Source organism: Cebus imitator, unplaced genomic scaffold, assembly GCF_001604975.1.
Source record: "Cebus imitator isolate Cc_AM_T3 unplaced genomic scaffold, Cebus_imitator-1.0 Scaffold124, whole genome shotgun sequence".
Classification (NCBI taxonomy): Eukaryota; Metazoa; Chordata; class Mammalia; order Primates; family Cebidae; genus Cebus; species Cebus imitator.
Genome location: NW_016107439.1, coordinates 2,689,833 through 2,713,842, shown reverse-complemented (window position 1 = coordinate 2,713,842; position 24,010 = coordinate 2,689,833). Strand labels below are relative to the sequence as shown.

At 38.7% G+C, this 24,010-nt stretch overlaps 1 protein-coding gene across 2 annotated transcripts in view; it reads right to left on the bottom strand.

Annotated features, from left to right (window-relative positions):
- Nucleotides 1-24,010, bottom strand: part of SCFD2 (sec1 family domain containing 2) — a 431,480-nt gene that overhangs the window by 334,739 nt on the left and 72,731 nt on the right. For both annotated transcript variants that reach the window (XM_017540351.2, XM_017540352.2), the window contains exon 4: nucleotides 9,526-9,701. In XM_017540351.2, the coding sequence (XP_017395840.1) occupies nucleotides 9,526-9,701 (176 nt within the window). The remainder of the gene's footprint in view (nucleotides 1-9,525; nucleotides 9,702-24,010) is intronic.

Below are 24,010 nucleotides of genomic sequence, written 5' to 3'. Positions count from 1 at the left end.
TTTTTTCTTTAGACAGAGTCTTGCTCTTTTACCCAGGCTGGAGTGCAGTGGCACGATTTTGGCTCACTGCAACCTCTGCCTTCCAGGATCAAGTGATTCTCTTGCCTCAGCCTACTGAGTAGCTGGGACTAGAGGTGCCTGCCACCACACCTGGCTAATTTTTTTATTTTTAGTAGAGGTGGGGTTTCACCATGTGGGTCAGGCTGGTCTCGAACTCCTGACCTCATGATTCACCCACCTCAGCCTCCCAAAGTGCTGAGATTACAGGCGTAAGCCACGGTGCCTGGCCTTTAATTCTTTCTCTAGTTGTTGAAAGAACCATACCAATTACCATGATCACATCTAATAGTCTAAGAGTTTAATATGGAACAAAAGATTTCAAAAATTAATTACAAATGTAAAATGGGTTAGACTTAATATGTCAAGTTTCTTCAGAAACCTCTCGTAAGCTTATCTAGAAAGATTATCATTCTCAGGAAAAAATCTCTATATAGCCTTGTTTTGAACCAATTTTATGAGATTTGGAGTGGGGCTCACTTTAGAGGACATGTGATGGTGGGCAGCAGCAAGGTGAAGAGATTGTCCATACAGGAGAGCAGGGGGAATGAAGGAGGTCATGAGTGTGAAGAGGGTGTCCACAGGGAAGGCAGGGGTTGTTGGAACCCAAAGGGATGGAAAGGGTATCCAGGTGGAAGGTGGCAGAAGTGAGGGTCCAGGGCAGGGGATCAGAACCTGAGCAAGGTAAGGATGGTAGAGGTCCACACAACTCCTGGGACCAAGTGCAGTGAAGAAGTTATCTGAAAGGGGAATGAGGAGACTGAAGGAGAGGTAAGAAGGCAGCAGCAGCCCTGCATGGGTTGTCAGAAGCAAAGGGAGCGAGAAGGGTATCCACATGGAGGTTGGGGGACAGCAACATCCCAGGATGCAGTGTAGGATGCTGAGCACGGTGGTGAGGGCAGCCAAAGAAAGCAGCAGCAATGGCAGTGACTCGGCACGGAGTGTCAGAGCCTGCAGAATGAGGAGGGCGTCTGTGCCACAGGAGCCACAGTGTGGGCTCGGTGTGGGGTGCTGGAACCTGAGAGGCGTGAGGAGGGCCTCCATGAAGAAGGCAGAGGCAGGGACAGCACAGGGTGAGATGTCAGAGCTCAATCGAGGTAGAAAAGCAACCCTATGAGGAGGTTCTACAGGGCTGCCTCTGAATGAAGCGAGAAAGAACATCCATGTGGGCTTGGCCATGGCTTGGAGCAGGAAGAGAGAACCCAAGTGAGATGAGGAGGCATACCTCCTCCTCAGTGGAGCCTGATAAAGTAATTAAATATGTTGAGGATAATGGGAGGCAAGTTCCTCACTGTCAGAGAAGGGAGATATGATTATGGAAAGGGAGAAAACTAAAATGAATCCTATGGTATTAGATTAGAACTATGATATTAGGCCAGTTGCAGTGGTTCATGCCTATAATCCCAACATTTTGGGAGGCTGAGGAGAGAGGATCACTTGAGTCCAGGCGTTTGAGACCAGCCTGAGCAACACAGAAAGATCCCATTTCTACACAAAATAAAAAATAAAAATGAGCAGGAGTGCCTGTGCATTCCTGTAGTCCCAGCTACTAAGGAGGCTGAGGTGGGAGGATCACTTGAGCGCAGGACGTTGAGGCAACACTGAGTGGTGATCATAACCTCGGTGACAGAGCGAGAGCCTGTTTCAAAAAAAAGAAAAAAAAAGAACTATGAAAGAATATGAGCTCATAGTTTTTAATGAAGACAGATAAAAAGACAGTAATAGAGATAGAAATATTTTTTAAAAAGGAATGATTAGTAAATTCACAATTATTATGAGTAATTTAAAATCACCTCTGACAGAAGATCAATGAAAGCAATAAGGAATTGAATAAATTATAGTTTTGAATCACTTGATTATTAATGATTACTTATATTATTATAATTATAAATAACAACAAAGCAGCATGTCCAGATTATTCTTTGGAAGTATTTTACTTTTAAGCAACTGATAATTCCTTTCTTAAACAAATAGAGAATAGAAAAAGTGAAACTCACGCTAACTGATTTTACCAAACTATTACAATATAACCTTTTTTGGAAAACCAGACAATGGCAGAACAATAAAGAAAAAATATAGGCCAGGTGCAGTGGCTCACGCCTGTAATCCTAACACTTTGGGAGGCCAAGGTGGGCAGATCACTTGCGGTCAGAAGTCTGAAACCAGCATGGCCAACATAGCGAAACCCCATCTCCACAAAAAAATACAAAAATTAGCCAGGCGTGGTAGCATGCTTCTGTAATCCCATCTATTTGGGAAGCTGACATGGGAAAATCGCTTGAACCCAGGAGGTGGAGATTGCAGTGAACCAAAATTGTGCCGCTGCACTCCAGCCTGGTTACAGTGCAAGACTCTGTCTTAAAATAAAAAAAAGAAAAAGAAGAAAGAAATTTTTTAAAATACTCATTTCACCTATGAACATAAATGCAAATTTCTGTGGAAAACATTAGTAAACTAAATCCAGCAATTTGTATGCATGTTTATGCATATGTCTGTGTGTGTGTGCGTGTATGTGTGTGAAAGAATAAGTTGAACTCATCCTAGAAATGCAATGATGATTATTTAGCATTTAAAAAATTATAAATACAATTCACCACATTAACAGATTAAAGGAGAAAAATGAGACAGTCATTTAAAAAATTAATAATCTGCATTAAACAATATTCAATACTAATGCATTACACACACACCAAAAAAAAAAAACAGCCAACTAGGATTAGGAAGAAACTTCCCTAGTCTGATTAAAAACAAACAAAACCTCACCAAACATAATACTTAATGGTAACATTTTGGAACACTTTCTTGAAAGTTAGGAATAAGGTGAAAATGCCTGTTAGTGAGTCTTATTCAAAAGGGGCCTAGTACGGATCCAAGTACCAGCCACTCCAAAAACGTACCAAATGGTAAACAGCATCAACACAATGAAGAAACTGCATCAACTAACGGGCAAAACAGCCAACTAGAATCAAAATGGCAGGATCAAATTCACACATAACCATATTAACCCTAAATGTAAATGGGCTAAATGCCCAATCAAAAGACACAGACTGGCAAACTGGATAAAAAGCCAAAACCCATCAGTGTGCTGTATCCAGGAAACCCATCTCACATGCAAGGATACACAAAGGCTCAAAATAAAGGGATAGAGGAAGATTTACCAAGCAAATAGAGAGCAAAAAAAAGCAGGAGTTGCAATTCTCATCTCTGATAAAATAGACTTTAAAGCAAAAAAGATCAAAAGAGACAAAGAAGGGCATTACATAATGGTAAAAGGATCAATGCAACAAGAAGAGCTAATGATCCTAAATATATATGCACCCAATACAGGAGCACCCAGATACATAAAGCAAGTTCTTAATGACTTACAAAGAGACTTAGACTCCCACACAATAATAGTGGGAGGCTTTAACACCCCATTGTCAATATTAGACAGATCAACGAGACAGAAAATTAACAAGGATATCCAGGACTTGAACTCAGACCTGGAACAAGCAAACCTAATAGACATTTACAGAACTCTCCACCCTAAATCCACAGAATATACATTCTTCTCAGCACCACATCGCACCTACTCTAAAATTGACCACATGATTGGAAGTAAATCACTCCTCAGCAAATGTAAAAGGACAGAAATCATAACAAATATTCTCTCAGACCACAGTGCAATCAAGTTAGAACTCAGAGTTGAGAAACTAACTCAGAATCGCACAGCTTCATGAAAACTGAACAACTGGCTCTTGAATGTTGACTGGATAAACAATGAAATGAAGACAGAAATAAAGATCTTCTTTAAAACCAACGAGAACGAAGACACAACATACCAGAATCTCTGGGAAACATTTAAAGCATTGTCTAGAGGAAAATATATAGAAATAAATGCCCACATAAGAAGCAAAGAAAGATCTAAAATCGACACCCTATCATCAAAATTGAAAGAGATAGAGGAGTAAGATAAAAAAAAACTAAAAACCTAGCAGAAGACAAGAAATTACTAAGATCAGAGCAGAACTGAAGGAGATGGGCACAAAAAACCCTTCAAAAAATCAATAAATCCAGGATCTGGGTTTTTGAAAAGATCAACAAAATAGACAGACCACTAGCCAGATGAATAAAAAAGAAAAGAGAGAATAATCAAATAGATGCAATAAAAAACAACAAAGGTGATATCACCACAGATTCCACAGAAACACAAACCATCATCAGAGATTATTGCAAACAACTCTATGCACATAAACTAGTAAACCTGGAAGAAATGGATAAATTCCTGGACACTTGCCTCCTCCCAAGCCTAAACCAGGAGGAAGTAGAACCCCTGAATAGACCAATAACAAGGTCTGAAGTTGAGGCAGCAATTAAGAGCCTACCACCCAAAAAAAGCTGAGGTCCAGATGGGTTCACAGCTGAATTCTATCAGACATACAAAGAGGAGCTGGTACCATTCCTTTTGAAACTATTCCAAACAATCCAAAAAGAGGGAATCCTTCCCAAATCTTTTATGAAACCAACATCATCCTGATACCAAAACCTGGCAGAGACTCAGCAAAAACTTCAGGCCAATATTCATGATGAACATAGATGCAAAAATCTTCAATAAACTACCAGCAAACCGATTGCAACAGCACATCAAAAAGCTTATTCACCATGGTCAAGTAGGCTTCATCCCAGGGATGCAAGACTGGTTCAACATATGCAAATCCATAAATGTAATCCATCATATAAACGGAACCAAAGACAAAAATCACATGATTATCTCAATTGATACAGAGAAGGTCTTTGACAAAACTCAACAGCCTTTATGCTAAAAACCCTCAATAAACTAGGTATTAATGGAACATGTCTCAAAATAATAAAAGCTATTTATGACAAACCAACAGCCAATATCATACCAAATGGGCAAAAACTGGAAGCATTTCCTTTGAAATCTGACACTAGACAGCGATGCCCTCTCTCACCACTCCTATTCAATATAGTATTGGAAGTTCTAGCCAGAGCAATTAGGCAAGAAAAAGAAATAAAGCATATTCAAATAGGAAAGGAGAAAGTCAAATTGTCTCTATTTGCAGACGACATGACTGTATATCAAGAAGAACCCATCGTCGCAGCCCAAAATCTCCTGAAACTGATAAGCAAGTTCAGCAAAGTCTCAGGATACAAAATCAATGTGCAAAAATCACAAGCATTCCTATACACCAATAACAGACTTAAAGACAGCCAAATCAAGAATGAACTGCCATTTACATTGCTACAAAGAGAATAAAATGCGTAGGAATATAACTAAAAAGGAACATAAAGGACCTCTTCAAGGAGAACTGCAAACCACTGCTCAATGATATAAGAGAGGTCACAAACAGATGGAGAAACATTCCATGTTCATGGTTAGGAAGAATCAATATAGTCAAAATGGTCATACTGCCCAAAGTAATTTACAGATTCAATGCTATCCCCATCAAGCTACCAATGACTTTCTTCACTGAACTGGAAAAAACCACCTTAAACTTCGTATGGAACCAAAAGAGAGCCCACATAGCCAAGTCAATTCTAAGCAAAAAGAACAAAGTGGGAGGCATCACACTACCAGACTTCAAACTATACTACAAGGCTACAGTAATCAAAACAGCATGGTACTTGTACAAAAAAAGAGATATAGACCAATGGAACAGAATAGAGGCATCAGAGGCAACACCACACATCTACAACCATCCGATCTTTGACAAACCTGACAAAAACAAGCAATGGGGAAAGGAGTCCCTGTTTAATAAATGGTGTTGGGAAAACTGGCTAGCCATGTGCAGAAAGCAGAAAATGGACCCCTTCCTGATGCCTTACACTAAAATTAACTCCAGATGGATTAAACACTTAAACATAAAACCTAACACCATAAAAACCCTAGAAGAAAACCTAGGCAAAACCATTCAGGACATAGGCGTAGGCAAGGACTTCATGACCAAAACACCAAAAGCATTGGCAACAAAAGCCAAAATAGACAAATGGGACCTAATCAAACTCCACAGCTTCTGCACAGCAAAAGAAACAGTCATTAGAGTGAATCGGCAACCAACAGAATGGGAAAACATTTTTGCAATCTACCCATCTGACAAAGGGCTAATATCCAGAATCTACAGAGAACTAAAACAGATTTACAAGAAAAAACCAAATAAGCCCATTCAAAAGTAGGCAAAGGATATGAACAGACACTTTAAAAAAGAAGACATACATGAGGCCAAGAAACATATGAAACAATGCTTATCATCACTGGTCATTAGAGAAAGGCAAATCAAAACTCCATTGAGATACCATCTCACGCCAGTTAGAATGGCGATCATTAAAAAATCTGGAGACAACAGATGCTGGAGAGGATGTGGAGAAATAGGAACACTTTTACGCTGTTGGTGGGAGTGTAAATTAGTTTGACCATTGTGGAAGACAGTGTGGCGATTCTTCAGGGACCTAGAAATAGAAATTCCATTTGACCCAGCAGTCCCATTACTGGGTATATATCCAAAGGATTATAAATCGTTCTCCTATAAGGACATATGCACAGGAATGTTCATTGCATCATTGTTTACAACAGCAAAGACCTGGAACCAACCCAAATGCCCATTGATGATAGACTGGACAGGGAAAATGTGGCACCTATACACCATGGAATACTATACAGCCATCAAAACCGATGAGTTTGTGTCCTTTATAGGGACATGGATGAACCTGGAAACCATCATTCTCAGCAAACTGATGCAAGAACAGAAAATCAAACACTGCATGTTCTCACTCATAGGTGGGTGTTGAACAATGAGAACACATGGACACAGGGAGGGGAGCATCACACACTGGGGTGTGTCGTGGGAGAAACAGGGGAGGGACAGTGGTGGGTGGGGAGTTGGGGAGAGAGAGCATGGGGAGAAATGCCAGATATAGGTGATGGGGAGGTAGGCAGCACATCACACTGCCATGTGTGTACCTATGCAACAATCTTGCATGTTCTTCACATGTACCCCAAAACCTAAAATGCAATTAAAAAAAAAGAAAGAAAAGGGGCCGGTATGCCTGGTCAATGCACTATGAAGGACGCTTGATATCAAATGTGCAAACAAAGAAACAAAACCAACTTTATTCACATATGATATTCTTGCCCACACAGAAGATCCAAGACAATCAATGAATAACAACAAGAAAGAAGAAAACAAATATAATTACACAATGCAAGGTGTTGGATCTATGATCACTATTCAAAAGTCAAGATATTCCTACATGCCAATAATAAACAACTGGAATATTGAATTTTAAAAATTCAATTCATGATGGCATTAAAATCCTTAAAATACCCATGAATAAAAGCATAAAATTGAACATATGGATTTAAAAACACTGTGATGGATAAACTGACAACTAGAACAGACAAATACCTTCATATGGGATCTTAGTATATTACATATTAATGGGAAAAAGATGAGTGTATTTTTGCTCTAAATAACAGAAAACTAACCACCTTAAACAACAAAAATTATCATCTCACAAAATGAGATACTTTGAGGTAAGGCTCATAGGCATCATTAAGGACTCAGAAAGTTTTGGTTTTTTCTTTTGCCTTAATAGAAAAAATACATCATGAAGAAATAAGCTCCTTTTTCTGCCTCTTGATGTATGTTTGTGACACTTTAAACATTTTGTGATAATGAAGGGAGCTCACTGACATCCTGAAGAGGACATGGCTTTGCAGCTTACCTGGTTCAATATTTTTGGCGATATTTGGAAAACTCAACAATGTATAACAGGAGACATATTCCAGGGTATTCACTGCATAATTCTTTCTAATCTCACACACATATACATGCGCAAACACAACACACACACAGGCACAAATGCAACAGCCTAACCAAACATCGGTATAGATTGCATAAGTAAATTGTATATTTATAAGATGGTTAAAAGGAATGAGCTAGATCTATATACACCACTTTATTTATTTATTTACTTATGAGATGGAGTCTCCCTCTGTTACCCAGGATAAAGTGCAGTGGCATGATCTCAGCTCACTGCAACCTCCACCTCCTGGGTTAAAGTAACTCTCCTGCCTCAGCCTCCCAAGTAGCTAGGACTACAGATGCCCGCCACCACACCCCAGCTAATTTTTGTATTTTCAGTAGAGACTGCGTTTTGCTATGTTGGCCAGGCTGGTCTTGAACTCTTGACCTCGAGTGATCCACCCACCTCAGCTTCCCAAAGTGCTGGAATTATAGGTGTGAGCCACCACACCCAGCCCATCACTTTGGATTATCTTAAAAATAGAACCTTGGGGCCGGGCACAGTAGCTCACATTGACCAGCCTGGCCAATGCGGTGAAATCTTGTCTACCAAAAATACAAAAACTACCTGGGCATGGTGGTGCGTGCCTGTGGTCCCAGTCACTCAGGAGGCTGACGCAGACAAATCACTTAAAACCGGGAGGCGGAGGTTGCAATGAGCCGATTGTGCCATTACACTCCAGCCTGGGTGACAAAGCAAGACTCTATCTCAAAATAATAACAATAGTGTTGAGAGGAAAAAAGCAAGCTATTTAGGGATATTTACAGTATAATATCACTTATGTAAAATTAAAACCCAGAGCATAATGCTCTGTATTATTTATGAAAAAGTAAATATTTAATAAAAATATAAAAACAATGAATTGAGCTTGTAATTATCTCTAGGGAAAGAAAAAGGAGAATCAGATTAGGGATGGTTACATAACATCAAGAATGCTTCAACTTTATCTCTAGTTTTATTTCTTTAACGAAAAAGGATCCATGACAAATATGAAAATAATGATAAGTCATATTGAGTCTATGTGGAAAGGACAGATACTTGTCATTTTATGTACATTTATGCTTTATAATCCTCGATCATTTTTTAAAGTACTGTATATATTTTTAAATACTTTATAATTTAAAAAAAATACATCTTTTTAAAAAAGTTTCCCATGGAAATATTTCATCAGTCATGAAAAGTTTCTCTCCCACACACAGATCTCTGTATAAACACTACAAATGGATTTCACTTCCTTCATCTTTTACTAAACATCATTTTAAGGCACATGCCACATATTGTTTAAGGATTAGAAACTAGGTAGTATGAGAAGAAATGTAAATAGCAATAATACTTGACAGAAAAAGTAGCAAGGATCAAATAAAGATGCCATGAAGAGCAAGAAAGTTCCAAATGTCATAAAATTCAAAGAGGTTTCCAGAGGTTAGTCCAATGCTCAAAAAAACATTCATAGTACTGAATGAGAAGCCAAAGATGTTACTGTTAAAATATTTTTTAAACAGGTATAAAAAAAATTTCTACTTGAATTTTAACTTGGTGGCACTTAGAGAATATGAGGCAGGGCACATGTCAACAACATGATTTATTACTAAGGCTATCAAGGTTTTTCCCTGGAAGTCAAAACATTGATTATTAAGACCCCACAAAGTTCCTATAGCAACATACCTGAAGAAGGAGCCTTTCAAAAGCCAGAAAGTTGTCCCACTTGGCAGTCTGAGGGTGTTTCAACGTTTGAGCTGTGGCCAGCCCAAGCTGGAGGAGTCCACAATGATTCATTACAGCTTTGAGGTTGTTCTTGAAGAGCTGAATATAGGACATGAGCTGTCCCGGCGTGACCCTCCCTGGAAAAACGCAATAATTTTTCAATGTGTCTCCTTCTGGGAGTAGTATACAAATAATGAGAAGGATTCCATTAATAATACCACTGTCTTATATTTGCACAGAACTTCAGAATTTACTTCAAGCTGTCCTAAGCTATTGTGATTCTTACAACAATATAGTGACAAGAGCCAAATTGGTACTATTATTAATACTTGCATTTTGCAAGTAAGGAAACAGGGATAATAGCTAAGGGATCTGGCCAAGGTCATATTGCTAGTAGAATTCATTTTATCAGTATGTAATACTCTGTAAATAAGTTTTCAAATAAAGTCATACAAATAAATATTTGTGGAGCTCAACTTGGAGTACCTCTTTATGACATATGACATCTCAATATAAGAGGGTAAAAGGCATGATTTCTAATAGTGTGTATATGTAAAAACCCATGCTTTACCATGGCACCGTACATAAAATAAGATAAGAAATCGGTAATGACTATACCTAAACTTTACCATTGATGTCAGTGAGCTCATGACAATATTCATGAGGATAACAGCTGTTATATGGAACAAAAAAGCATCGAGAACTAGGGTGGCAAAACCACTGGAAGAGGAGGTATCAGAAGAAAGTGTTGGTGTGTATAACAGCACGTGCTGTTACACAGACATTGCTACAATGGTCACCTACATTTAGAAAAAGAGAGCCCATAAAAGGATAGAGATTGTACAAAACACATGGATATCTACCAACACACGAACTGTTGAGGATTCACTCCTTCAGAGCCCCTAACTCCAAGTTTTGCTGATAGCATTCTTTCCACTGAGTCTCCTCCCACTCTCTAGTCTGTGAAATTTCATTCCTGCCATTCCTCCATGCTATGCACAAAGATCCTGGACACCAAGATTATCCCCACCAGGCAAGAAGGCAATGGGGCCAAACATAGATGCAAGTCAAGTAGTTCACTGCTATACATTTCACCCATGCCAATGTTTATGGGTTGTTCTTTGATACCGAAATCCAAGTTTATTTGCTTGTTATATCTAGGTTTTTAAATGTTTGGTGATGAAACTGCCTCCATTTATTTAGAAATTTACACAGTGCTTTCACAAACACACCCTTTTCTGATTCTCATGGCAATTCCCTGAGGTAGCAAACGAGGCTTGTGCTGCATTGTTAGCCCTCCCTGTCATGCTGAGAATGTAATGTCTTACCCAATGCTAAGTGGCAGACATCACTTAATAAATGGTTTTTGCTAAAGATCATAAAACACTAAAAATAAAGACCTTGCCACACAAAACTTAAAAGCATACAACATATCTTTCTGTCTTTTCATTAAACTTCTTGAAGAGATTAAGAATTTTTAAGTTATTCATTACCAGTTTATTAGGGTAAGCATTTTTTTTTTTTAAAGAAGATTGGGAATGGTAAGTACGAGGGTGAGTCTCACAAGTTTCTTTGGTCCCATGGTAAAGCATGGGTTTGTTCCTGATTCTCAAAGCAGCAAGCTAACAATTTGCTTGCTCAAATACTCATAGGAAAAAACCTCATTAATACTTTGATTTCTTTGTCCGGTTTATTAAGGCATTTTCTATATACAGTAAAATTCACCCTTTTCTAGCATACAGTTCTATGAATTTTGACAAGTGCATATGGTTGGATAACCACTGTCACAATCAAAATATAGAATATTCCCATCATTCCATCATTAGCTGAGCATAGTGGTGCTCACCTATAATCCCAGCTACTCAGGAAGCCAAGGCAGGAGAATCACTTGAACCCAGGAAGTGGCAGTTGCAGTGAGCTGAGATCGTGCCACTGCACTCCAGCCTGGGTGACAGAGTGAGACTCCAACTCAAAAAAAAAAAAAAAAAGAAAAAGAAAAAAGAAAATCAAATTTTTTATCCAATCAGCATTTCCTAGCTGAGACCTAGACTCAGCCACCATATTTGTGTAATGTCACCTTCTCATATAAGGCATATGATCTAAAGGAACAATATCTCCTAACAGAAAATATCAACACCACACTACCATGAATTTAGTAGTTATTCACCTTTTCTACTCTGTTATATTCCCCTTTGTATATTCTTTTTTACACAGTCATGCCACTAATCCTTTGTTAGGCATAAATCATGACAGCAGATTTTTTTCCCCTAAAAATCCCTAAGAGGTTAACTGGAATTTAAGTAAAAATCTACTTCACACACTTAGATGCTCTAAAACAAAAAGGCCAGTGACATTTTTTTAAAACTTTAACCATAACCTTACAGAAAACAATATTGAATTCAAATGTATTATGAAGCTATATTAGTCCATTCTCACAACGTTATAAAGACATAACTGAGACTGGGTAATTTATAAAGGAAAGAGATTTAATGGCCTCACAGTTCTGCATGACTGGGGAGGCCTCAGGAAACTTACAATCATGGCAGAAGTGGAAGCAAATATGTCCATCTTCACAAGGTGGCAGGAGACAGAAAAATTAGTAGCAAAAGGGAACAGTCCTTTATAAGACTATCAGATCTTGTGAGAACTCACTCATTATCAAGAAAACAGTCTGGGGGAAACTGCCCCCATGATACAATTACCTCCACCTGGTCTCTCCCTGGATTATGGGAACTACAATTCAACATGAGATTTGGGTGGGGACACAAAGCCTAACCACATCAGAAGCTATTCTTCCAATTACTGCATATACCTGACAAATTATAGCTTTCTCTATCTGTTTTCTGGCTGGTAAAATACACTTAAAATATTTACACATATATAAATCTTTATTGACACTCTTAAAACACAGACTATTTTATCATAGTCAAATCAGATTTGATTTAATGGCAAAACTGTTATGATGGGAAACAGCAACCACCATCAGAAATTTTCTCTAGAGGCTGGGAGTGGTGGTTCATGCCTATAATCTCAGAGCTTTGGAAGGCCGAGGCAGGCAGACTGCTTGAGGCCAGGAGTTTGAGACAAGCCTGGCCAACATGGTGAAACCCCATCTCTACTGTAAGTGCAAAAATTAGCCAGGCATAGTATCATATGCCTGTAATCCGAGCTATTCAGGAGGCTGAGGCACGAGAATTGCCTGAGCCCAGGAGACAGAGGTTGCAGTGAGCCAAGATCACAGCATTGCACTCCAGCGTGAGAGACAGAGGAAAACACTGTCAGAAAGGGAAGAAGGAAGGAAGGAAGGAAGGAAGGAAGGAAGGAAGGAAGGAAGGAAGGAAGGAAGGAAGGAAGGAAGGAAGGAAGGAAGGAAGGAGGGAAGGAAGGAAGGAAGGAAGGAAGGAAGGAAGGAAGGAAGGAAGGAAGGAAGGAAGGAAGGAAATTTTGTCTAGAATAGCATATTTAGCAAAGGAAAAAGTGTAAAACCCTTGATATAAGTCATATTGTCATTCAATTCTGCAAACATGGATGACAATCCAGTGTGTATAATTTGAATAAACAGATGTATATGTTTTAAGACTTGCATCCTTAGAAATCTAATGTCAGCATTTCATTTTTCTCTTTTTCAATCATTTTCTAATATAACAAAGGCAATGTATATTAGAATATTTAAATATAATATATTCTGCTAAAACTCTGGTTTATTAGTTTATATGCAACTGGCAAAAAGGAATTATGTCAATATTATACAAAAGTCACAACTGTTCATTTGTAACTTGTTCCCATTATTTTACCATTTTGTGCTACCAAAGACAGCAGCTAAACACAAAGTAAGTGAGCACAGCTGAACACAGCAAGCTACAAGTGGAACTGAGTACCCTATGAAGCGGCCATTCATCCTTGCTTTTCCTCTTTGCTCTGCTGGTCGTGTGCCCTGTTTTGGAATTGCTTCCTGTTTTATTCAACCTGATCTCCAATGCATTTTGCTTTTGACTTCCTAACCAAATAACCTCAACTCCTCTTACCCCTTCCAACGAGCTACTGTAAACTCTTTTGCTCACATAAAGTCCTATATATGCTATAACACTGATTTATAGAAATTTAGCATGTCTTTTTAACTGTGCTAATATTTTTATCAAGAGTCTTAATGTCTTTGTAAGTGCTCCGATTACAAAGTTGCATAGATTTTTGAATGGGCTCTTGCTAATACCCCGAGTCCTGATTCCTAGTATATGTTGCAAAACTCAAGTTTTTCAGGAATGCATATATATTGTAGCAAAAAATACCCATACTGATATATAGACAGGGGTGGCAACTTTACTAAGATTGATTAAACTTTTGGTTGGTCGACAGCACCATGAAAGAAAACCTCAAATGTTAATTCAACAGTTGACACAAGAGAGCCTAGAATCCTGAGTATGCCAGGTGGCTTAGGAGTTTTGTAAATGATAATGTGCAAAAGACTCAAGAGGCTACACTGAGCACATGTGTTTATATCAGCTCCTCAGGAGGTCCATCAGAATGATAAAAAGGAATAAAACAGGGTAGAAATGCACTCAAGAAGATCGCCGAGACAGTCTATAAGCAGACAAAAGATTTCAACGCCTTTTCCCCTCACATGTTCGTTATATCTGGAACTTACGTTATATATGTTAGTTTTCTTTCTTGCTCTGTCAACTAAGCAATGCCTTACAGCTGTCTGTGTTCTAAGCAGAGAATGTTAAGTCTCTTGCCCTTCTCTTTGTTTCTTCTTTCCCCCTTGCATCTTTTAAATCATCTGTGTTTTTATCTTTACGTGGTCAAGATTTATAGCATTGCTATTTTATTCCATAACCATAATAAATTATGGCTTTACTAAAGTATTTTGTGCTTTTTCTGCAGTTTGATTGTAAAAGTTCAAAATCAATCAATAGCATTTACAACAATTGATTATACGTCATAAGCTGTATAACAATTCCATTCTCCTGTACTTTGAAGATTCACAGTGATTGTGTCTAATTCAGAGCTTTTTCAAACTTTTATTTCAGGTTCAGGGGTACAGGTGCAGGTTTGTTATGAGGTTTTTTAATTCTTTCTACTTGCTTCTCAGTAAGCCTATTTAATCTGAATATAGTTTTCTTCTGTTTTTTGAGAAAGTTTCACATTCTCTCTTGCTAATTTATCTCCCTCTTTGAAACTACTAATAGTACATGGGTCTCCTAGATTGCTTCTGTATTTTTGTCTTTACTCTGACCTTTTCTTCTATATTTCTTCCTCTATTCTCTTCTCTCTCCTTTTCTCCATTTTAGGAGATTTTCTTGATTTATCTTTAAACTGTTGTCTGAAGTTTTTGGCTAAATATTTTATTTTCACAATGATATCTTTAATAACCTAGGGCCTTTTAAAAAATAACAGCTTTATTGAGATATAAATCACATACTATAAAATCCCCCCCCCTTAAAGTATATAATTCAGTGGTTTTTGGTATATTCACAGAGTTATACAACCATCAGTGTAATATAATTTCAAAACATTTTTATTAGCCTAAAAAGAAACCCCATACCCAAATAAAAAAGAGTTTATGTATCTCTATGTATTAGAATTTCACCTGAACAAAATTTCCAGCTACAAGACATAACTGTACTTAGCTATATCAGGAAATGAAAAAACAAAACACAGAAATGATACTACTCAAGTAAATTCAGCAATAATTGAACTCTTTTTTTATATAATAAACTATCATCATGTATGTTTTTTTAATTTAATGAAGTATAAATTTCTATATGATGAAAGCACTATGGATGAGTACTAATTGATCGAGGAAAACAAACAATAAAAATCAATTCCCACCTCCATAAGAGGTTTTGTTTTCAGTATCTGAAAAGGCTCCATAGCACAGAAGGAGCTCCCTGTACACAAGAAGGAGCATGAGTGACTCCACGACTCCAGACTCAGAAGCTTCAGGGACAACAGAGGTGGAAAGTGAGGAGTATAATCTACATAAAGCACATGAACCTTAAGTATATAGTTCAAATAATTTTTACATATGATATATCCATGTACTCACCAACCAGAGCAAGGTATAGAATATGTCAAGCACTCTAGAAGACTCCCTTGTACACTTACCCAGTAGACAATCTCCTCCTAAAGGTAAACATTTTTTGTCTAGTTTTAAACAATATAAATGGAATCCTACATATATATTTTTTCTTGTCTGGCTTCTTTTGTCCCAAAATCTCATTTTTTTTTGTTGTTCATTTGTTTCTGTGCTTTACTGCTCTATATGACCATACCAGTTTCTTTATCAATTGTACTATTAAAGCATATTTAGCTTTTATAGTCTGGGGCCATCATAAATACTGATGCTATGAAAATTCTAAGACATGACTTCCAGCAGACATAATCACTTGTTTTTGTTGGATATATACACAGGTATGGAACTACTCGGTGGGTGAATACCAGTTTTACTTAATACTGTCAAACGGTTTTCCATGGTTATATCAATATCCTCACACATTTTACCTTTTTTTTTTTTTTTTTTTAGACAGAGTCTCACTTTGTAGCCCAGGCTGGAATGCAGTGGTGCAATCTCGGCTCACTGCAACCTCCACCTTCCAGATTCAAGTGATTCTCATGCCTCAGCTTCCCGAGAAGCTAGGATTACATGTGCCCAGAACCACACCCAGCTAATTTTCGTATTTTTTTTCTTTTTGTACAGAGAGGGTTTCACCTTGTTGGCCAGTTATATTTCCTTTAACATAATTTAACATAATTTTTAAATACACATGTAATGAGGTATTACATGCATAAGGTAATGTAGGATAAGTTTCCTTCATGGTATTTTATGCTGGGTAGCCAAAAGTCTAATGAGTAAAAGAAAAAAAAACACAACAGAAACTACATTGTCATACTATTAATATGCACTTTCATTTTTCTTGTTTATCTGCTTATTTACTTACTTTTTTACCCTATTACACAGAAAAAAGTTGGAAAGGCAAGACATCAATTTAAGAAAAAAGGTTACACTGAAGAACAGGATGGTGGGGATAGGAAAGAAAGGAAGCATACATTCATTTTTTATTTTACATATGTTGTCATTTTAATTTTCTAGAAGCTTGTGCTAGTATCACTTTGAAATATTGTCTAGGTTCCAAAACAAAATAATATGTCACATGTAGAATGGACAGATGTGTATTTTTCTCTGGGAAATCTGACTTCATTACTATCACTAATTTGTATAATGCATAAAGCATTGTCTTTCAACAGATAAAGAAATTGAAGGGAAATAATAAGTGCCTACTTCTTACCTCAATGGGGTTTAAGTGAGAAAGAAATATGGTTAACATGCATATTTAAGTCAGGCATAAGAATAAAAAATCCTGCTCATAATGACTATTAGATACTGAAACAATTTATTAAAGGGGAAAGAGGGAAGAATTTATAAATCTTCTCCCACAGGAATTTGAAGGACTATATAAACAGCTATCTGTATAGTGAAAGTTGGATAAAGCCCATCTGGGAATTGATATTCACTTTTATGGCACCATAAATACTGAAGGTTTTCTGGGACATCTTTTAAGTAGTATAGGTTTTTTGTCACACACATTTTTTAGCTTTGCAGCATTACAAAGGTAGAATAAGAAACTAATGCGAAACAAACACATTAATTATATGAATCAATTCAATCAAATGGGTTTAAATTTCAGAAATCTGTTGCAAGATCTATTTCAAGTCTACTGTGGAATAAAGTATAACTGCTACAGAATCCAGAGTCACAAACAGAAAATAAACAGCTCTCTCTGAAGTTATACAAAACAGTGAAAAATAAAACCGCTAGGAACAATTATGGTTTAGCTTTCTTTGGAAATGCAGCCTTCCTGAGGCTAACTTAAACAATGCCTCAACATTTATAAACTCAGCAGATAGCATGCCAGATAATGGACAGATGACCTCTGTTATCCAGGGGCAAATTACCAGGCTGCCAGGGAAAGCATTTTCCTGGTGGATTCACTCTGACTTGGAAAGGAATTTCTGCTCTTAAGAGAGCCTCTAAATAAACTCCCACCTACAGCCATGGGCCTTCTCCCCATAACATTCTCTCGAGATTTTTAAACTGATAGCCATATTATCATGTTGAAGATCCCTTATATTAAGAAAATAAAGGCCGGGCGCGGTGGCTCAAGCCTGTAATCCCAGCACTTTGGGAGGCCGAGGCGGGTGGATCACGAGGTCAAGAGATCGAGACCATCCTGGTCAACATGGTGAAACCCCGTCTCTACTAAAAATACAAAAACATTAGCTGGGCATGGTGGCGCGTGCCTGTAATCCCAGCTACTCAGGAGGCTGAGGCAGGAGAATTTGCCTGAACCCAGGAGGTGGAGGTTGCGGTGAGCCGAGATCGCACCATTGCACTCCAGCCTGGGTAACAAGAGCGAAACTCCGTCTCAAAAAAAAAAAAAAAAAAAGAAAAGAAAAGAAGACTGATAACCAAGACGGCTGACTAGAATTGCCTAATGTTCTAATCTCTCCAACAAAAAAGAACCAAAACAATAAAAAACAACTAAATTTCACCAGAGTGACTAAAGGAGGGCACAGGAGTATAGTACAGCACCGGAATGGTGGAAACTATGCGGGCCACAAAATCTCAGAGGATGGCACATAAAGAAACGCCTTGCCTTCGCCTCCCCATTCCCCTAGTCGGTATCTGCTCAGAGCCAGAATGGACTTCTCCTTGTGTGGAAAGGGTAAGCTGGAAGCCTCCAGCAGCCCCCATCACCACTGCAGATATCTACAATCTTTGCTACTAGAGAACGCTGCAGTCCTCACAGCTCATAAGCCCAGTTGGGGAGCTGCCTTGAGTTCACATGGCTGTATTACTTCAGAAAAGGAACCCTCATTCTGTCGCACCACCCACCACATCCTTCTAAGCCCAAGCTGCTTTGCACAGCACCATATCGAAACCAGAGCCTCTGCTAGACTGTATCCTTCTCTGGGGGAAGAGTAACCACTGCATTCCATCATCCCTGAAACTCTGCCATCATTGCACCACATTCACATATGCAGAAGCAGACCATTCCCTAGCCAAGCCACTGAAGCTTGTACTCCATGGAGGTAAAGATCCCTAAGGGGCACTCCACCTCCCAGATCCCAGTTGCTGCTGTGTGTGCCCCATCCCCAGGCTACTAAGAGCCTAGCCCAGGGGAATACCTGCACCCCTGGCACCTGAACCAATCTGGTGCCTGAAATTTCTGGAGGTGACCCTCCAGAAATCTGAGCTTCAGTCTAGTGGAGCAGCTATGCACCCTGGTGCCTAGGCTGATGCAGCACCCAGCCCCTCAGGGATGCAAAGCCCTAGCCCAGCAGAGTAGCTATATGTTCTAACCCCCAGGGACCTGAATCTAGAGTTCAGCAAAACCACAGGGCTCCCCAGCATCCCAGCCTCTGGGACCTAGAACCTAGGCCCAGTAGAACTGCACCATCTTCCAGTACCTCACTCTCCAGGGACCTGGAGCCCCAGCACAGCAGAGCAGCCAAATACCCCATGCTTCCTAGCTGATAAAGGAAACCAGGGCCCTGGACCAGCAGAGCAGCTATGCCCCCAGGCACCTGAGATAATGTGGTACCCTGTCCCAAGAGAAACAGAGCTTTGGCTGAGCTGTGGCACCCCCTCTGGGCCAAACAGTCACAGCACCCCACCTCCCTGGATCTGAACTAGCCTTTTAGAGTCTGAGCTGTTGAGGTACCCTGCCTCTCTGGGAAGTTGAGTCACTGTTGCACTGCTCCCTGCCCCCTGAAACACAACCACAGACGTGTGCCCCCATTCCTGGGCCCTTGGTGATACTGCACTTGGCCTCACAGAGCCAATGTCACTACCATGTCCCAGAACCCCAGAGTCCAGAGTCACTACTATGTGGTATCCCCTCTTCTAGTGCCTGGGTACCTACTGTGCCCTGTTGGCTCTGGAACCCAAATTGCAGCTGTGTTCTGTTCCTCAGGACCTGATCTTCTAAAGCACTCCTCCTTCCCTGGAGCCACGCCAGTTCTGTGCCCTAACCCCTAGGACCAGAGTCACAGATATAAACCTGTTCCTGGGTCTAAGCTACTGGAGAGTGCCTCAGACTCACCATCCCCCGCTTTGTGGGAGAGCTTCATCAACCTGTGCTTCAGTTAGTGAACCTGTGCCCACATCACAGGTGTCACAGTAGTTCAGCAAAACACTGAGCTCTGGACCCCAGCTCCATAGCCACTCCAAGCACCTGTACCCCCACAGCACCACTATCACTGCCTGTGTACCATGTCAGACCTGGCACCAAGAAGGATACTCAGCTAAGTCTCTCAACTGTGGGGAAAAAGAATAGAAAAACCCCTACCCTTAACACTAAGATCCCTAACCTACAGTGCCATCACTGTTGCCAAAACTCCTGCAGCCTAGGCCACTGAGGCACCAATAATCATCACTGACATTGATCACAGCTGAAGAAGGTGCACAGAGATTATACTACTGTACCCGCCCAGAACCAGAGCCAATGCACCCTGCACAAGTAACACCCTAAAACTCACCTGCAGGTGAAAATCTTTCCCTACAAAAGCCACTCTATAAATTGGGAAGAGACAACCATTCTACCCGATACGGAGACATCATCACAGGGACACAAAAATATTTAAAGAGCAAGTAAACATGACACCACCAAAAGAACACAATTGTTCTCCAGTGACTGATTCCAAAAAAATGGAAATTTATGAATTGCCTGAAAAGAAATTCAAAACAATAACCTTAAAAAAACTTAGCAAGATAAAAGAGAATACAAATAGACAATTCAATTAAACCAGAAAATAAATTCATGACCTGAATTAAAAATTCAACAAAGAGATAATAATCATTAAAAAGGACCAAACAGAAGTCTTGGAGCTGCAGAATTCAATGAATTAAAAATATAATAGGGCTGGGCATGGTAGGTCATGCTTGTAATCCCACCACATTGGGAGACCAAGGCAGGAGGACTGCTTGAGCCTAGGAATTCAAGACCACCCTGGGCAACACAGCAAGACCCTGTCTCTAAAATAATAATAAAATATATAAAATTTTTTAAAATAATTGAGAGCTTTAACAGAAGGTTACATCAAGCAGAAGAAAGAATCTATGAACTTGAAGACAGTTCTTTTGAACTAGATCAGTGATAGGAAACAAAAGAAAAAATATTGAAAACGAGTTTAGAAAGCCTGCAGGACTTATAGAGTAGCATTAAGCATATAAATATTTCCATTATGGTAGTTCTAGAAGGGTAAGGGATGCAGAAAAGCATAGAAGCTTATTTGATGAAATAACTACTGAAAACGTTTCAAGTCTTAGGAAAGATGTGGACATAAAACTATAAAGTCCCCAAACAGGTTCAATCTAAAAAGGACCTAAAAAAGGCACACTACAAAAACAAAAACAATTGTAAAAGCAGCAAAAGAAAAGAATAAAGTGGCATACAAGGGAATCCCCGTTAGATTACCAGTGAATTTCTAAACAGAAACCTTGCATGCACGGAGATAATGAGATGACATGTTCAAAGTGCTGAAAGGAAAAAAAATGCGGGAGGGGGGAACTGTTAGCAAAGAATACTACACCCAGCAAAGCTTTCCTTAAGGAATAAAGGAGAAACATTTTTTTTTTCCAGGTAAGCAAAAGCTGAGGGAATTTATCATTCCTAAACCAGCCTCACAAGAAATGCCTAGAGAAGTTCTTCAACTAGACCAAAAGGATGATAATTACTATCATAAAAACATATCAAAGTACGAAACTTGCTGTTGAGGTAAATAATTCAAATTCAGAATACTCCATTACTACAATGGTGGTGTGTAAATATTGCAAATTTCTAGTATGAAAGTTAAAAGTCAAAATATTCAAAAACAAATATAGCTACACCAACTTGTTAAGAAATACACATTACTAAAAGATGCAAATTCTAACATCAAAAATATAAATTGTGGGAGTGGGGAGTAAAAGTCCACACTACTTTTATGCGACCAAAGTTAAGCTATTATCAAGTTAAAACAAATGGTCTATTATGACAGCAAAATGTTTTATGTAAGCCTCAAGATAAAAGATAACTACAGAGCAGAAAGGTATGGCAGATACACAAATGAGAAAAAGAAAAGAATCAAAGCTTACCACTAAAAAAAAAAACTACTAAATCACAGAAGCAAACAATAAGAGAGGAAGAAAGGAAAAAAGGATCTAAAACACAACCAGAAAACAATTAAAAAATGACAATCGTAAACCTTTGCCTATCAATAATAATCTTAACTTTAAATGGCTTAAAGCCACCAATCAAAAGTGGCTGAATGGAAAACACAACAACAACAAAAACAAGATCAAACTCTATGCTGCCCACAAGAGACCCATTTTAGGTTTAAGGACATACTTAGGCTGAAAGTAAAGGTAAGGAAGAAGAAGATATTTCTGTAGAAAGTAACCAAAAAAAAAAAAAAAGCAGGGGTAGCTATACTTAGATAAAATAGACTTCAAGTCAAAAACTGTTACAAGAGACAAAGGCTAATATTTAATGTTAAAGAAGTCCATTCATCCAGAGGACATAACAATTGTAAATATAGATTCACCCAACATTGGAGTACCTTAATATATAGAACAAATATTAACAGTCACAAAAGAATGAATAACTAGCAATACGGTAATAAGAGGGTACTTCAATATCCCCGTTTGAACAATGGGTAAGTCAATCACATCAAAAATTAATATGAAAATACTGGATTTAAACTGCTCTTTAGATCAAATGGACCTAACAGACTTATATACAACTTTCTATCCAATAGCAATGCAATACATATTCTTTAGCGCACATAAAACATTCTCCAGGATACACTATATGTGAGGCCACAGTATAGGTCTTAACAAATTTAAGGTCACAATCATATCAAGTATTGTTTCTAACCACAGTGGCAAGAAACTAGAAATCAGTAATAGGAGACGTATTTGAAAAAAATCACAAATATGTGGCAATTACATAATATGCTCCTGAACAAACATGAGTCAAAAAAGAAATCGAAAGAAAAATTTAAAAATATCTTTGTACAAACAACAATGGGAACAAAATATATCATACCCTATAGGCACAGCAATAGCAGTTCTAAGAGGAGAGTTTATAGCAATAAATACCTACCTTAAAAAAAAGATTCCAAGTAAATAGCCTAACATTACACTTCAAATAACTAGTTAAAAAACAAACTAAATCCAAAGTTAGCAGAAAGAAGGAAATAATAAAGATCAGAATAGAAATAAATACAGAACAGAAAAACCATGAAAAAAATAATAAAACAAAAAGATGGAAAATAAACAAAGTTGACAAATGCCGAGCTAGATTAACTCAGAAACCAAAAAAGACAAAAGAAAAAAAAAAAAAAAAAAAAAAAAAAAAAAAAAAAAAAAAAAAAAAAAAAAAAATAGACTCCATAAAAAAAAAAAAAAAAGAAAAAAAGAAATCAGAAGTTTCTCTCTCTCTTTTGTAACAGTCTTCGAGTTTGGTGGTGTGGTGTGGGTGGCTCTGCCATTCCCTCAGCCCAGAACATTTCTTTGTGATCCAAGCTGGACCACAATAGTCTGTGCTCAACCCTCAGGACGTGACAGAGAGTGGAGAAGGCAGGCCCACCCTGCCCTGAGCCTCCGCCTGTGTGGGGCACCATTGCTTCTGCTTATGTCTCGGAGTGGAGGCTAACTGCTAGGGAGGCTGGGAGATGGGGTGGACTGTCTAGCCAGGGGCCAGGCTCCAACTTTATTACCACAGAGAAAGGGAGAAGGCATTACTGGTGGACAGTTAGTAGTCTTCACCGTCATAGTCAGCACCTCTGAACACCAGATGCCCATGCATACCCTTCTTCTTACAAACAAGACACCTTCTACCTTGCCTCAAGGCAAACAACCCCACCAAACCTTATCAGTTATGAGGACCTAAAAAAACAGCTAATTTTATTGAATGCTGACAGTATACTAAGTCCTTTATAAATAGTTGCTTTTTCAATGCAAACAATATACAGCTACTGAGGTGGATCTTACCTAGGTCCAAGTTCAGGATCCCTGGAGCTTAAGCAGTTCTCCTCTCATGAGGCCTGGATTCCCAATCCAGAGGTTGAAAAAGGAAAGTAAGTGATCTCAGCCCTCCTCCACCATGATCCCTCATCCATCCCCCAACGGCTTCCCCACACCATATGCAACCGTGGAGCAGAGCTGGACAATTCACAAGAATAGTTTCCATTGGAAAAAAGGGAAGGAGGGCCACAGAGCTGAGCCACAGCAATGATGGGCTTCTGCTGGGTAGAAATTGAGAGTGTATGAAGTTTCTGATTGAGACCCTGGTTCTGCTCTCTGGGAAGAATGTCCTAGTTCATGACCATGATACACTGTAACCACTGTATTCATCCTTGGGGTGTTTGTGTGGGGTGTGTGTGTGTGTGTGTGTGTGTGTGT